The sequence below is a fragment of the Terrapene carolina genome, unplaced genomic scaffold (genome assembly GCF_002925995.2).
Source record: "Terrapene carolina triunguis isolate 2854851 unplaced genomic scaffold, T_m_triunguis-2.0 Scaffold68, whole genome shotgun sequence".
NCBI lineage: Eukaryota > Metazoa > Chordata > Testudines > Emydidae > Terrapene > Terrapene triunguis.
This window is the reverse complement of record NW_020664419.1, coordinates 6,647,750-6,663,261: the sequence shown is the minus strand read 5'-3', so window position 1 is coordinate 6,663,261 and position 15,512 is coordinate 6,647,750. Positions and strand designations below refer to the sequence as shown.

General features: G+C 49.5%; 1 protein-coding gene across 1 annotated transcript in view; it reads left to right on the top strand.

Moving 5' to 3' along the window:
• ITIH5 (inter-alpha-trypsin inhibitor heavy chain 5) overlaps positions 1-15,512 on the top strand; it is a 68,662-nt gene that overhangs the window by 38,402 nt on the left and 14,748 nt on the right. The window contains exon 8 of the mRNA XM_026648619.1: positions 13,802-13,973. Within this exon, the coding sequence (XP_026504404.1) occupies positions 13,802-13,973 (172 nt within the window). The remainder of the gene's footprint in view (positions 1-13,801; positions 13,974-15,512) is intronic.

Genomic DNA, 15,512 nt, shown 5'->3' with positions numbered 1-15,512 from the left:
CTGTGGGGCAGGAATTGTCTCTGATGTATGTACAATGTCTAGCACCAGGGAGACTTAATCTCTGTATGGGCCTAAGACATCACTGTAGTACAGATAACGGTTGCTGGAGCACCCACCAAAAAAATTAGCGGGTGCTTAGCACCCACAGGCAGCCGGCTTCTTCCCGCCTCCCAGCCTCTCCTGCCTGCTGGTGGCCCTGCTGATCAACTCCTCCCCCTCCCTACCCTGCGCCTCCTGCCCACCACAATCAGCTGTTCCGCGGTGTGCAGGAGACGCTGGGAGGGAGGGGGAGGAGCGGGGACAGGGCGCGCTTGGGGAAAGGGGCGGAACTGGGTGGGAAGAGGCGGGGAAGAGGCGGGATGGGGCGGAGCAGGGGTGGGGTCTTGAGGAAAGGGGTGGAGTGGGGACGGGGCCTGGGGAAGAGCAGGGGCAGGAAAAGGCAGGGCAGGGCGGGGGTGGGGGCTTGCAGGAAGGGGGTGGAGTGGGGGTAGGGTCTAGGATGAGCAGGGGTTGAGCACCCCCGAGGACAGAAGAAACCAGCTCCCAGGGCACATTCTACACTGTTTACTCACCTCTGACTAGATAATCGTGATGGTCCCTTCTGGCCTTAAAGTCTCTGAGGCAGTGTTATCTGGTGGTTAGAGCCCAGGACTGTGAGTTTGCTCAAAACAAGTGTAATAGCTACATTGTCCAAAGCAGTGTGTCTTGAACCCAGGTCTTCCAGAACTAAAAAGACCATGAGTTACCACAGCTTGCCCTACTTGGGCTATAACCGATTCAAATCGTCTGTGGATTGGGCACAGAGTGGGACCTGTATCACATTCCCCAACGGATTACATAAAAATACAATGTTCTCAAAACTTGCCAAAAATTGTAGTGACCACCAGGCTGGTGGCATTCGGTCAAATGCTGTGAGAAAAGATTGTTTCCTCCATGTAGCGTGAAAACGATTGTAGGATAATTGAAATAAAAAGCATAACCTCCCTGGCCTCTGTTTGATTCTCGCTGACCCGAGTAGCGGCTAATTGATGTTGAAATGCAGTTGAGTGCATCTGCTCGACGTCTGAACTCCTTTTGACATTGTGACAGCCGTAGATCTGTCTTGCAGGGTGTAGGGGGAAGGGATCAAGTGCTTGGAATATTTTTCAGGCCTGGGGACTGACTGACTGTCTTCTGAGGACAAACTGGGAGAGAGACATTAGGCAATGAATCGAGGGCAGAGGGTAACGTCTCTTCCCTTGGCATTGACCTTTTAATTATTAATTCCATGGAAACTGTTTGTGGTGATGAGGGTTGGGGTTTTAGTATAAGATGTGCCTGTTAAAAGATTCCATTTAAAACAAATCCAGCGAGAACAAGAATGTAGGGCTTCATTCGCCACTGTATTGCTCTGGCTTATAACTATGGGACTCCATTGTTTTCAATGGAGCCACTCCAGTATAATACAGTGGTGATACCTTTAAACCTGAGAGACTTTAACTTGCCCAAGACTGTCTCGCATCAAGTATATTTACAAAAACATTTAGGATTCAAATTTAATCTGGGCTGCAGAGTCGATAATGAATGTATATAATATTTACCATTTATATAGTGTTTGGCATGTTCAAAACACCTTATGCACATTAATTAGCCCTGTAAGGCGGGTAAGATTCTATTTGTCTAACCTTTGTGGATCTGTGGCCATCATTACCTGTAGTATCCAAGTGCCTCACAATCTGTAATGCACTTACTCTCACACTGCCTCTCTGAGGTAGGGAAGTGCTGTTGTTCAAAGGGGAAACTGAGGCACAGAGTGACGTGACTTGCACAGGGTTATACAGGAAGTCTGCAACAGAGCAGGGAATTGAACCTAGAGCAGTGGTTCCCAAACTTGTTCCACCGCTTGTGCAGGGAAAGCCCCTGGCGGGCTGGGCCGGTTTGTTTACCTGCCGCATCCGCAGGTTCGACTGATTGCTGCTCCCAGTGGCCACGGTTCACTGCTCCAGGCCAATGGGAGCTGCTGGAAGTGGCGCGGGCCGAGGGACGTACTGGCCACCGCTTCCAGCAGCTCCCATTGGCCTGGAGCCACTGGGAGCCGCGATCGGCCGAACCTGCGGACGCGGCAGGTAAACAAACCGGCCTGGCCCACCAGGGGCTTTCCCTGCACAAGCGGCGGAACAAGTTTGGGAACCACTGACCTAGATGGGTGGCAGCTAATGCCCTAATAACTGGACCATCCTTCTCCCAAGCCCCCTTTGCAGATAGGGAAACTGAGGCAGAAAAGTAACTTCCTCGAGGCTACATAGTGAATCTGTGATGCCCAATTATTAGCAGGACCTGCAGGGAACCACATTCAGGGCAGCAAGGCTGGCCAGCACAGTTATCCTTTTGTGACGGCTCTGTGTTGTGAAGAATAGCTACAGCCAAACTCTGGGCCCTCGCTAGCAGTGTCAGTGTCAAAACCCCTGTTGCCTGGATCGTACAGGAATTGCTCTTGGTTGTGTGCTGACCATCTGCCTGGAGGGGATCACACAGACACTCTGAAAGGGAAGGTGGATGGCAGTCTGTGGCCTGCAAGGTGTTGACTTCAAAGAAAAGAATAGACTGTCTGCTCCGAACAGCGGGCATAGAGTGGAGGAGGGAACAATGCAGCAGAACCCGGGAAGGAGCTCTGGTTTAAAAGCTCCTGGACTAAATCCTGTCTTAGTTAAGAATCAGCTTATCTCTGTTGGCATGTCTATGCAGGAGAGGACAGGGTTAGCGTGCCCTGAGAAAAGCCCTAGCCTGGTATTCACTATATATAAGTTCAAATCTCAGCTTTGCATGACCTTGGCCAAGTCATTTGGTTTCCCTGGGTATGTCCACACTACATACTAAGCCCTGGCTCTTTCTCAGGTTTGAGCTCGACTCCCCTCTCTGTCCACAAACAAATCAGTCTGACTAGAGTCAGCAAGCACTTAGGTCCTGGGTTCTAGGACCCTGCTAGGAGTCAGAACCTGAGTCCTACTGTGACTTGAGTCCAAGCCCTGTCACTTTGCAATGTGAATGCATGTCAAACCACAGACCCGACTCAGGAGAGCTGTGTAGTGCAATATGGATGCATTAACATGGCTGTGAGACCCGGGTCCAGCAATTGTAAACCCAGGTTTACAATGCAGTGTGGACACTCAGGCGTGTGCTGGGAAACACAAGCCCGGGTCTCACAGACCTTGGTTCACAATGCAGTGTAGGCATACCCTAAATACTTCAGTCCTTCGTCTGTCAAACAAAGATGATGATAATCCTTATCTCTTGTCTGTTTAGATTGCAAGCTCTTTGGAGCAGCGACTCTCTTTTACTAAAAAAACAACAACGAGGAGTCCTTGTGGCTCCTTAGAGACTAACACATTTATTTGGGCATAAGCTTTCGTGGGCTAGAATCCACTTCATCAGATGCATGAAGTGAAAAATACAGGAGCAGGTATAAATACATGAAAGGCGGGGGGTTGCTTTACCAAGTGTGAGGTCAGTCTAACGAGGTAAATCAATTAACAGCAGGATACCAAGGGAGGAAAAATAACTTTTGAAGTGGTAAGAGAGTGGCCCATTACAGAGAGTTGACAAGAAGGTGTGAGTAACAGTAGGAGAAATTAGTAGTGGGGAAATTAAGTTTAGGTTTTGTAATGACCCAACCACTTTATTCAGGCCTAATCTGATGGTATCCAGTTTGCAAATTAATTTCAGTTCTGCAGCTTCACGTTGGAGTCTGTTTTTGAAGTTTTTTTGTTGAAGAATTGCCACTTTGAGATCTGTTACTGCGTGACCAGAGAGGTTGAAGTGTTCTCCTACTGGTTTTTGAATGTTATGATTCCTGATGTCAGATTTGTGTCCATTTTTCTTTTGCGTAGAGACTGTCCGGTTTGGCCAATGTACATGGCAGAGGGGCATTGCTGGCACATAACTCTTTGTAGTCGTTCCGGGGTGGGGCTCGTCCCTTCCAGGGGCGGCTGGGAGCCAGGCCGCCCCGCTACAAAACTAATAACAGTTTAGGGCTCCGTCCCTTAGGCAGGGTTTGAGCACACAAATAACAGTTCAAGCTCAGTCCCTTAGGCAGGGAGTGAGCACACAAGTAGCAGTTGAGCTCAGTCCCTTAGGCAGGGAGTGAGCACACAAGTAGCAGTTCAAGCTCAGTCCCTTAGGCAGGGAGTGAGCACACAAGTAGCAGTTCAAGCTCAGTCCCTTAGGCAGGGAGTGAGCAGCCAGCAATCAGTCTCTCAGAGGCCCAGGCCCTTAACCAGGGCTGGGTCAGTTTGTGATAGCCCAGGCTCTAGATCAGGGCGGGGCAGCAAGCAATCAGTCTCTCAGAGGCCCAGGCCCTTAACCAGGGCTGGGTCAGTTTGTGGTGGCCCAGGCCTTAGGGCCGGGCGGGGCAGCAAACAAATAGTCAAACAGCGGCCCAGGCCTTGTAGCAGGGGCTGGGTCGCTTTGGGGCAGTCCTGGCCCTAGGCAGGGAGGAGGAGAGACTGCCACCCGGCGTGGGGTGGCAGGGGGGAACACAGGCCCACCCACTCCACTGTGTTCCAGCCCGGGGCCCTATCCGCAGCAGTCCGTCTGCCGCAGGGTCAGTGGGGATCCTGACCGCAACACACTGACATAGGTTCGGGGTCTGCGATCCCCGGGCCACTTCCCATCTCCTCCTCCATAGGTACCTGCATCTCCTGAGTCTCGTTGACCGGGTCCCAGACCATGGGCTCCTCTGGGCCTCGAGCGCTGGGTAGGTTGGCCGGTTCCTCCGGACTCTCGGCGGGGCCTGGTTCAGGCCGCTCCTCTGGATATGGGGGTTGGGGTCGGCTCGGCCAGTCCTCCTCAGAGTACCGGGCTCTGGGCAGGCTCGGCCAGTCCTCTTCCAGATACCGGGCTCTGGGCAGGCTCGGACCGGCGGGAGCTCGGGCACCAGCGTCTGTCCTCTCCCGCTGCCGGCCAGATACTGAGCGTTGTGGCTTGGCCTTTATACTTCCTGTCCCGCCCCTTGACTTCCGGGGGCGGGGACAGGCGGCGGTGGCTCCGCCCACTCTGGCGGCTGTTCCGGCTCGTCCCTTCCAGGGGCGGCTGGGAGCCAGGCCGCCCCGCTACACTCTTGTACAGTGCTTAGCACAATGGAGCCCTGATCTCCGTTGGGGCCTTTTTCTAATGTAATAAAAATAAGGAATAATCATAACATGGTGCATCCTTAACTTTGATATTTCCTGAGCTCCATGCGCTTGGCCGTAATGTTGGAATACGTCCTGTAGATGCTGTTGATGGGGGATCCCTGCTTGTTATCTTTGAGTCTCCAGATCTTGTGCTTTGGCCTCAAAAACTTTGCTGTTCCTTGTGTGTGTTGGGGAAGGGGCTCTTGTGACCTTAAGCATAGAAGATAATATGGGCAAAGTCCTACTGGATCATCCAGTCCATCTCCCGGTTGGCACAGGATTGCTCCCTGGAGGATATTCTCTTGTGCTTTGCCCAGATGGGTCTCAAAGGTGGATGGTTCGGTGGGTAAGATGCAAAGCCTGCAATGCGGGAAACCCAGATCTGGTTCTCCATTCTGCCACAGACCTCCCGGAAACAAGGCACCCAGCTCAGCCACGTAGGCGCCTAAGCCCTTCTCCTCGGCATTGCATTCCTGGCTAGTTTAGACAGCTCCCTGCTCAGCCGGCTGGCTCCTAAGGTGCCTAACTCTCCCCATGCGTTGTATGGGGAGCCTGGGTGCCTAGCTCAGGGCTGTGGATTCCGCCAGGCAGTAGGCTGTCAGGAGTGAGGCATTGCAAAGCTGAGCAGAGCAGCGCCTAAGTATCTTTGAGGAACGGGGCCTCGGTTGCCATCTGTAAATGCGGATAACAGCCCTGTCCTACCTGACGGGCTGTTGTGAGGATCAATACAAGGAAGACTGTGAGTTGCTCAGGTACTATGGTAATGGGGCAGTGTAAGGGCCTAAGAGATATAGACTAGGTAGAAGTGATCCCTTCCCTCAGGAGGTTATTCTGCAGTCTCAGACAAGTCACGGGCAGGACGATTTTCCTGATATGCAGCCAGAACTCTCCCTTTTCTTAGTGTTCTCCCCTAGCTTCTAGCTGCATCCCCATGTATCGCACTGTGTAACTCCTCTCCTTCCTTGGTAGATATTTGTGGGCTGTTGGCAGTTCCCCCAGTTCTTTAATCATCCCTTAGCCAAATTATGCATAGTTAGCTCATTCAGGTGAGTAGTGTATATCTCTGAGTGATTCATCTATTGGTCAGTGGTTATTGCTAAGTGGTTTTTAAGGTCAGGCTTGACAAAGCCCTGGCTGGGATGATTTAGTTGGGGATTGGCCCTGCTTTGAGCAGGGGGTTGGACTAGATGACCTCCTGAGGTCCCTTCCAACCCTGAGATTCTATGATTCTATGATTGCGCCTTTCCTGGGTGAGTAGGTCTCTCAGGTATGTCTACATAGCAATTAGATACCCGTGGCTGGCCTATGCTGGCTGGCTTGGGGTTGGAGCCTGGGCGCTAGGCCTTGAGGATTCCAGAGCTTGGGCTTCTGCCCAAACCTTGAAGTCCACACAGCAATGAAACAGCCCGCAGCACGAGCCCTGCAACCCCAAGTCAGCTGGCATGGGTCAGCCACAGATGCCTAGCTGCAGTGTAGACATACCCTAAATGTCTGATTTCAGTGAAGCTGAGGCTAGTCAATTTTTGCAACAGAGCCCAATCCAATGTCTATTGAAGGCGATGGAAAGACTTCCCTTGACTTTAGCGGGCTCTGGCTCAGGCGTATGTGTAGGAGTGGTTAAAATATCTGCCCGGGAGGTAAAGTTTATGAGCATGCTAAGGAAACGGGCCTGTCAATGAGGTAATTGCTGGGAGTTAATGGGAGCTGCAGTGGGCAGCGCTGCTGGAGAAGCCTAACAACTGAGCATTGTCTCCCTTTAAGCTGCTTGACTTTCATTTCACATGTGTGACGGCCACGCTTCCCCCTTGGCCCGCTCCGCACAACAACCGAGGGATTGTGGTATAAATGTCATTGGCGGTGCCCTTCCACTCAGAGAAGGTGCCCCGGAGGGTCTGACGCTGCGCCATCAGCATCTGGGAATGTCCATGTCAGCATTTAGGCATGAAACGTTTCTCTCTCACGTTATCGGGCTTTTCCTACCGACCCTGCTGGGCACTCCCGGGGATTGCATCACTCCAGCATGCTCTTGTGAACAGTTGAGGAAGGGGAGACTGGGTGCGCACCCTCTGTCTGCCTGTGAAGCACATACCATTTGCTTGGGAGGGAGCGGTGTTGTCTGGGGGTTAAAATGTGGGGCGGGCGTGGTTGGCACGCTGGAAAAATGTGAAATGTAGACAGTCAGGATTCCTAGGTTCCTTTCCCAGCTCTGCCAATGACTCGCTTTGTGACTAATTAGGCAGCTAGTTAATCTTACTGTGCCTCAGTTTACTCTGCTGTGACTGATTAATGCTTTTAAAGTGCTTTGAGATCCTGAAGTAAAAGGCACTATGTAAATACAATCATTATTAGCAGTTATATTTCTAGGAGCACCATTACCCATGCTGTTGTCTTAATATTCATGCCAGACCAGTGTGCTCTGAGGTTTCCAATGTGTTCCCATAACTGAACAGTGTGGAGGCTGCAGCAACCAGCAGCAACTCAGCCATAGAGCTCAACACGGGCTGGATTCCTGCTTCCCCTGGTCCCTGTGGCCGTCTGTCCCTATGGAGAATTAACTCACCTTCATCTCCAGGCTTGAGATGCCTGAGTGCCATAGGCTCGCATTGGCTTTTGCGATTCCTTGCAGAAATGTTGATGCCAGCATAGCCCACTGCTCAGTGTGTGTTATGTATCCCCCCCACACAGTGGCTCTCGATTTCAGTCTCCCAGCTGCAGAGCCTGACTCTTCAGATCAAGATGTTGAGATTCATAGAAGTGTAGGACTGGAGGGGACCTCGAGAGGTCATCTAGTCCAGTCCCCAACACTCAAGGCTGGACTACATAATAACAAGACCATTCCTCACAGGTGTTTGTCTAACCTGCCCTAAAATATCCAATGATGGAGATTCCACAACCTCCCTGGGCAATTTATTCCAGTGCTTAACTACTTGGCAGTTAGGAAGTTTTTCCTAATGTCCAACCTAAACCTCCCTTGCTGTAATTTAAGCCCATTGCTTCTTGTCCGGTCCTCAGAGGTAAAGGAGAGCAATTTCCCCCCCCCCCCTTCTTGTAACAACCTTTGATGTCATCCAGTTAGTTCTGGAGGTTCCCTGGTGTGTCAGCCCCAGTGGCAGCTGTCACAAGCACACTTCTTTTAACTCATTAAAGGCTGCAAAGCTACTAGCACAGATTCTAACTTGCTGCCCGGCCTCAGTCGCCTGCTTGCTCACTTTCTGCCATGCTGATGTTCGTGAACGAGGAAACCTGCCCCATAGTATTCAGGAAGCTGCAACCTTCCCCTCGTCCAACTCCCTCCTTAAAATGTACCCGTGTTGTACATTGGTACTTCTGCAAATCACTCCAGGGGCAAGACAAGCCTTTCGTTAAACTCTCTTTTATTGTTACTTCTTCCTCCCAGTCACTCCTTGTCTTCTCCACCTGTTGCCTCCAGACCACTCTCCTGGGGCAGAGACAGCCTTCTTTGCTACTTAGCTCTACAGTGCCTCGCATGATAGGACCCTGATCCTTGATCTGGCTTCCTCAGCGCTCCCATGTTAAAAACAAGAATACCAGGCTAAATGCAGGGTGACTCATTGTCACGCTAAACACCCCTCTGGCTAGCGGTCTGGAAAATACCAGCGATCAAAGGGTTAATCATCCTCATACATGCGTTTCAGTGGAATGACTCATTCTGGGCGCTGGCAGCAGAGACCCCATTAGGTGCAGAGAAAAGCTGGGCTCTCACTGCAGTGCCTGGGAGTCCCTGGAGCATTTCAAGATAAATTCCGACTGTAGCCTTACAAGGCCCGAATGCAGAAAGCTGTCCGTGTGCCCTAAGCACAGAGGCTGCCACAGAGTAGCTACAGGAGCCCTCACTTCTCACTCCAGCCATCAGTCAGTGCAGGGAACGATGGAGTTTTGCCTTTTGGTGCAATATATTTAAAGTCTCCGAGGGATGCCAGCAGTAGAAACTTTCTGACCAGTTTCCCTTGATAAAAGCTGTAGCCCCTTGACAGCTCCTGAGTTGTATACACCTCTTAATACTCCCAAGGACATGCCTTTCCCGGAGCCCAGGGGTTCTCAACCTTTTTCTTTCTGAGGCCCACTCCAACGTGCTATAAAAACTCCGTGGCCCAGCTGTGCCACAATAATTGATTTTCTGCATGTAAAAGCCAAGGCCGGTGTTAGGGGGTAGCAAGTAGGGCCTGGAGAACCCTATGACACAGGGGCCCCCACGAAGCTACATTGCCCAGGCTTCAGCTTCAGTCTTGGGTGGCGGGGCTCAGGGCCCCGGGCTTCAGCCCCATGCGATGGGGCTTTGGCTTTCTGCCCTTGGCCCCAGCGAGTCTAATACTGGCCCTGCTTGGTGGACCCCCCGAAACCTGCTCGTGGCCTGCCTGGAACCACTGCCATAGCCCACCCAGGGGAGAGGAACATGGATTGCAATGCACATGTTGCACTTTTATCAGGATAGAGTTTCATGTCCATGAGGGGGGTGCTTTGACCTCCTCAGCTGCCGTGACAAAGCAGCCTGGTCTCAAAGACAAAAGGAGCCAGGCAAATATATAGAACAATCAGGGTGATTCATTCCAGCGCTGCGCTGTCACATGCAGAGCCTTTTCCTGCAAGACGGGGCGCATCCTCCATTCCCATCAGCTTCAGTGTGAGTTGAGAGTGCCCAGTATTGTGCAGGATCGGGCCCTTAGTTTATACTGGAGCTGAAGTAAAACCTAGTGGGGAGGGAACCACTAAATAAGATCACCCCTCCCCCCCTTAACCCTTTGCTCATGTCTGGACTCAAACCAAACTGATGTATGTTTCACGCACACCACTACATTAAAAGAACATTATTAAGCTTGCAAAGTCAAGGATTCAAAAGTTAGGAAATGGTAGAATTACAGGTGCCAGCATAACCTTAATTCAGCCCCCTTTGTGTGTATTCACTGTGATACACTCTTTAATGATAATACATTATACCTTGTATGTGGACATTATGAGATAGTCTTTAATTACATTTTTTTTTGCCCTATTAGTCCCACTTTTCCAACTTGAATTTGGCTCCTTTTCAGATCTGCATTCCTTGCCCCACTCACTTCCTTCCCCCCATCCTACTGGTCACAGTCACAGTCTCCTTGCCACCCCACCCCACCCCAAAACCTCCAGTCCCAGCCTGCTCATCCCAGCCAACTCTGTTCGTTCCCCTAGGTCTGGCTCTTGCTTCTCTGCATTGAAACCAGGCAGCTTCCTCCTCCTCCTCACTGGGGGGCAGTGAGAGCATAGGAGAGACAGGTGCCCTCCTCTCAATTCTGGTGCCCAACCCCCGCCCAGCCCATAACAACCCAGAGCTGCAATTGAAGGGAACGTCCTGATCAACCCCCTGCAGCTCTGGGCTGGAACATGCTCATTGCAAATGTAAACTGCAGAGATTTTAGCTGTGAAGCTCTAACAAGTCTCTACTGAGCAAGTGCAACCTGTGATTTTTCAGAGGTTTATACTTAAGCCAGATTTGGGCAGATTTTCACAAGGACGGCGAAAGGCACATCCTGACACAAAAAGCTACCCTTCTGCTCAGTTCCTGCTCCAAAGCCTGGTGGCATGAGAACTGCTCAAAGAAAAGCTCACCAGAATTGTTTAATAGGGGCAAAACTGTATCTTTTTCTCTAGCCTCGTTCTCGGAAATGGCTGAATTGGTTTAGCTGAAAATTTCCAGGAGATTTCATTTGGAGGCAGACACCCAGCGTGGAAAATTTCAGCCCAAACGATTACTGTTTAGCAAAGTTATAAGCAACTGAAAACAGGATCTGATCATGGGAAGGGTTGGGCACCCTTAAACAGATCTACCAATCCCACCTATGATAGGATTTGGAAATTCATCCCTAAGCCATAGGCCCGGTTTCTATTCCTTTCTCTCTCTCTCTTTCTCCTGCCTATGTTGGTGTAACACTCTGTATCTCGGGGGAACACCCTGCACCCCCATGTTCAGCCTTATAATATGATTGTGTGGTATCCAATGCAAAGTTTGTCATGTCAGGTGTCTTCGGAAGGCTCATGATGCACAGAGCATTGTTGTTATAGTAATGTTATAGGTTGTAATTTCATGTATATAGTTATGAGGTTGAAAATGTTCCCTAATGGCTTAAAACAAGCCCAGGCAAAACTCTCCAGGAGCAGAGGGGCAGTTTACACCTCATCAGGGCATGTATGGGACAAACCCAACCCAGCCTCACTAGAACAAAAGACACTGGTCTAGGCAGTAACAAAGGATCTGTTGCACTCTCAAGTGAGTCACCCCCCTTCCCTTGGTCAGTTCAGAACTGTGATGAGGTAATGCTCACCTGACTCTGAAGGGGGGGGGGGGGAGCCAAGAAGGAAGAAAGGACATGAGAAAAAGGAGAGACATTTGCCATGCTCTCTCTCTTCCACCTTCCAGCCAGTCTGTGGTGAGAAACATCTAAGTTTGTAAGGGCACTGAAAGATCAGCTTAGAATGCATTTTGCTTTTATTTCATTTGACAAAATCTGACTTGTTGTGCTTTCCCTTATAATCACTTAAAATCTATCTTTTGTAGTTAATAAATGTATTTGTTTATTCTACCTGAAGCAGTGCGTTTGGTTTGAAGCATGTCAGAGACTCCCCTTGGAATAACAAGCTTGGTACATGTCAATTTCTTTGTTAAATTGACGAACTCATATAAGCTTGCGGCGTCCAGCGGGCATAACTGGACACTGCAAGACGGAGGCTCCTAGGGTTGGGTCTGGGACCGGAGATATTGGCTAGTGTCATTCGGTTGCACAAGCCAAGCAGCGGCTGGCCAAAAGTGCTCACACACATAGCTGGGAGCAGCTTACATGCCAGAGGCTGTGCGTGAACAGCCCGGGAGTGGCGGTTCTCACAGCAGAGCAGGGTAAGGCTGGCTCCCAGACTCGAGGATTGGAGTGACCTAGCAGATCACTGGTCCAGATAACACCAGGGGAAGATCACAGTTGGCAATTTACAGACGCAGAGGCCTGGTAGCCTGCTAACCTCTCAGCCTCCTTCACCTCCAGCACAAGAGTTTCCTCTCTAGAGGTTGACATGGCAACCTACCACACTCCCTACTCCCCTTCATACTCTCCATCCACTTATATACCATTTTCTAGGAGCAAATGGCCAACTACTCCCTCATTGTGATGTAGTAGGATCCACTCGCACCTCCACTGGGTCTCACTGCCCTACTTCCATGTATAAATAAGAGGCAGCGTGGCCTACTGGACTGACAACTGGGAACTCCCGCGTACTATTCCCACTCCTGATGGTGACTTGATGTGGGGTATAGGCCAAATGAAGTCATCTCTCTGAACCTCAGTCTCCCCATCTGTAAAAGAGTGGTAGTAATGCTTACTTACCCCCTCAGGGGTGTTAGCATTAGCTAGTGTCTGCAAAGTGCTTTAAGAATGAAAAGCAGAGATTACATCCTAGAGCAAAACGTGGGATTGCAGCGTCACCAGTGATGTGAACTCCCACCCTGCCTTTATTCCTGTAACACCTGCTATTAGGTTTCCCTCATTGTTCTAAATGCCAAGAAAACGCTCCAGGAAGTAGCAAATGTCTAGCACATGCTGCCATGCTGGTCTCAGAGGTCTGGGGAAGCATTCAAACTCTTGGGAGCTTTTCTGGACCAAACCCTAAATCTGAACCTCCCATCACTGCTAAAATACAAGGGCACCATCTGATCACTGTCTCTGTCTCTATTAGTAGCGCTGTCTCTGAAACAGTCATGGAATGCTTTCTGCAGAAACGTAACAGTGGATTAAATCTCAGTTATTGCCAGATTGGAAAGGGGGGAAAGGGAGAGAGGAATCATCAAAATAACATTTGGGAAGGGTTTACAAATTGGATGCGGATCAGTAGGAGGTGCTCAGGGTACCCATCGTCTGATCCAAAGCACATTGAAGTTGATGGAAAGAGTCCCACTGATTTCGAATGGACCTTGGATCAGACCCCAGATCACCAGCTGGAGGGATGACTAAGAGATTCCATTGCAATGGGTAATTTGTTTGCAATGAAATCGCCAGCTTCAATGCAGAATCAAGAGGAATATTGGCCACTCAGTTTGATGGGACGTTTGTGCTCTTCTCCAGGTTTTCTTTGTATAAAAACCCCAGGCCTGGAAATATTTGATTTCTATCACCCTGGATTACCCTATTTGTCACTCTTTTGGACAAGCTCCTTCATGCATTCTGCCAGGCTGCCCTGTATGCCTGTAAATACCTGCAAAGCCACTAGCGTCCCCTAAATCTCTCCTTAAAACCTACCTACGCCACGATGCCTGCAAAAGACTTGACAATGGTTAGGCAACGGGTGTGCTGCAGCCGCTGCCCCACTACTCATAATTGTTCCCTTGTCCTGCCCCGTCAGTCCCCTGTATCCAAATAGTGTCTCCCGTCTTACACTTAGATTGCAAGCTTTTTGGGGCAGGGACTGTCATTTCATTATATATTTGTCCAGCACCTAACACAGTGGGGCCCTGGTCGCTAGGTGCTACTGTAATACAAATAATAAACATCCAGGGAGTGAGGCTTATTGGCTCAGATCCTCAAAGGTATTTAGGCACCCAGCTCCCATTGGAATCAATGGGCCCTTGTCATTAAACGGTGAGAATTTGACTTGTTCTTTTCTTTTCTTTTCTTTAGACCAAAGATGCTCTCTTCACCATTCTCAAGGACCTAAGGCCAGAGGACCACTTCAATATTATTGGTTTTGCTAACCGAATCAAGGTCTGGCAACAGGACCGTCTGGTGCCAGTGACTCCAAACAACATAAGAGACGCCAAGAAGTACATCCATAACATATCACCTACTGGAGGTAGGCTATGGAGACCCAGATGGGATTGACTTGTTCCTTTGATTAATTTACCCCAGCCTGAGACCTTGCAGATCTCTTCAGGGAACACCAGGTGGAATTATCAAAAGGGTCTCAGCATTGGCCTCACTGTTGGAGTCAATAGGAACTTTACTGTTCATTTCCCTGGTAGCAGATTTAGCCCACTGCTGAGCGTATTTGAAAATCCCACCCTCTGACTTCTCATCACACAAGCTTCCCAACTATCTAAACTAGCTGTTCTCAAACTGTGGCCTACAGAGAGCTGGTTGGTCACATGGTGCTGGCTCCTTCTCCTTGTTTCCAGCTGCTAAGCAACTGTTAAGGGGCAGCTGGAGATGTATTCAAGACTTAGTTTAGCATGCAAGCAGTTGCAGGAGCTGCCGCAGAGATTGCAAATGGGAGGGAAGGTGTCTTTTTGTTCCGTGTTTGACTTGCTGTTTGACTTCTGTGTTTGTACCGTGCCTAGAACAGAGGGGTCTTGGTCCAGGACTAGGGATCCTAGCGTTACTGTAACAAAATAAATAAATAATAATCCTCTAATTGTAATAGAAGAGGCAGTATTTGGTGCAATGAGCTCTCTGTTAAGTTGTGGTCTACAGTATAAATATGTTTGGGAACCCCAGGAACCTAATGTACTTCTTGGGGACCCATCATCAGTTTCACGTCTAAGCACCAAATTACCTGCACAAAGCCCTGTAAAATGATCTCTAGAAATCCTGGGAAGACAAGAGACTCCGGCTGGCCAAAAATCTGCAAGGGCTTCCCCTCCTTTTCCTTATCAGCCTAAACAATGAGAATTCATTCTAACTGAAGCATTCCAAAGGAAAAATGAGCAAACAGGATGCTCTGTTGCACTGCCTGTACTACTAGCTAAAGAGTTCAGGAAGAGGCGAGGTGGGGTGGGGAGGGGGACATGCCTAGCTAAGCAATTACCAAAGGTGATTACCAAATGAACAAAGCATGTTATCCCAGAGGTGTCATAGGAGAACCACGTAAGGGCCAGCTGAGCCTTCATTGAGTGGATATGACTAATTACAGCTCAAAACAAAGGGAAATAATTAACGGCATGCCAAACTTTGAAGTTTGAAAAAAAGAGATGTATTGATTGTCCATCTCAGCGGGTGTACCATTCTGATTTGCTTCATTAATGGGTCTGGTTTAGCAAACAGATGTTGGCTGGGTGTCTTCACATCAGTATTTGTACACCCACCTACCTACCCACAAATGAGCCCTTTACTGCAAAATGATTTTTTGGGGGGAAAATCATTGCTTTCAGTCTTCAATGCTATTTTGCTGAGTTAAGCTTTAAAAAGGATACTGGTAACCATGTGGGATTTCTGCCCTCTGTTTTTGAAAAACATGTTGTGACACTCTGTATCTTGGGGGAACATCCTGCACCCCCACGTTCAGCCTTATAATATGATTGTGTGGTATCCAATGCAAAGTTTGTCATGTTGGGTGTCTTCGGAAGGCTCACGATGCCTTATAATATGATTGTTGATACAGTAATGTTACAGGTTA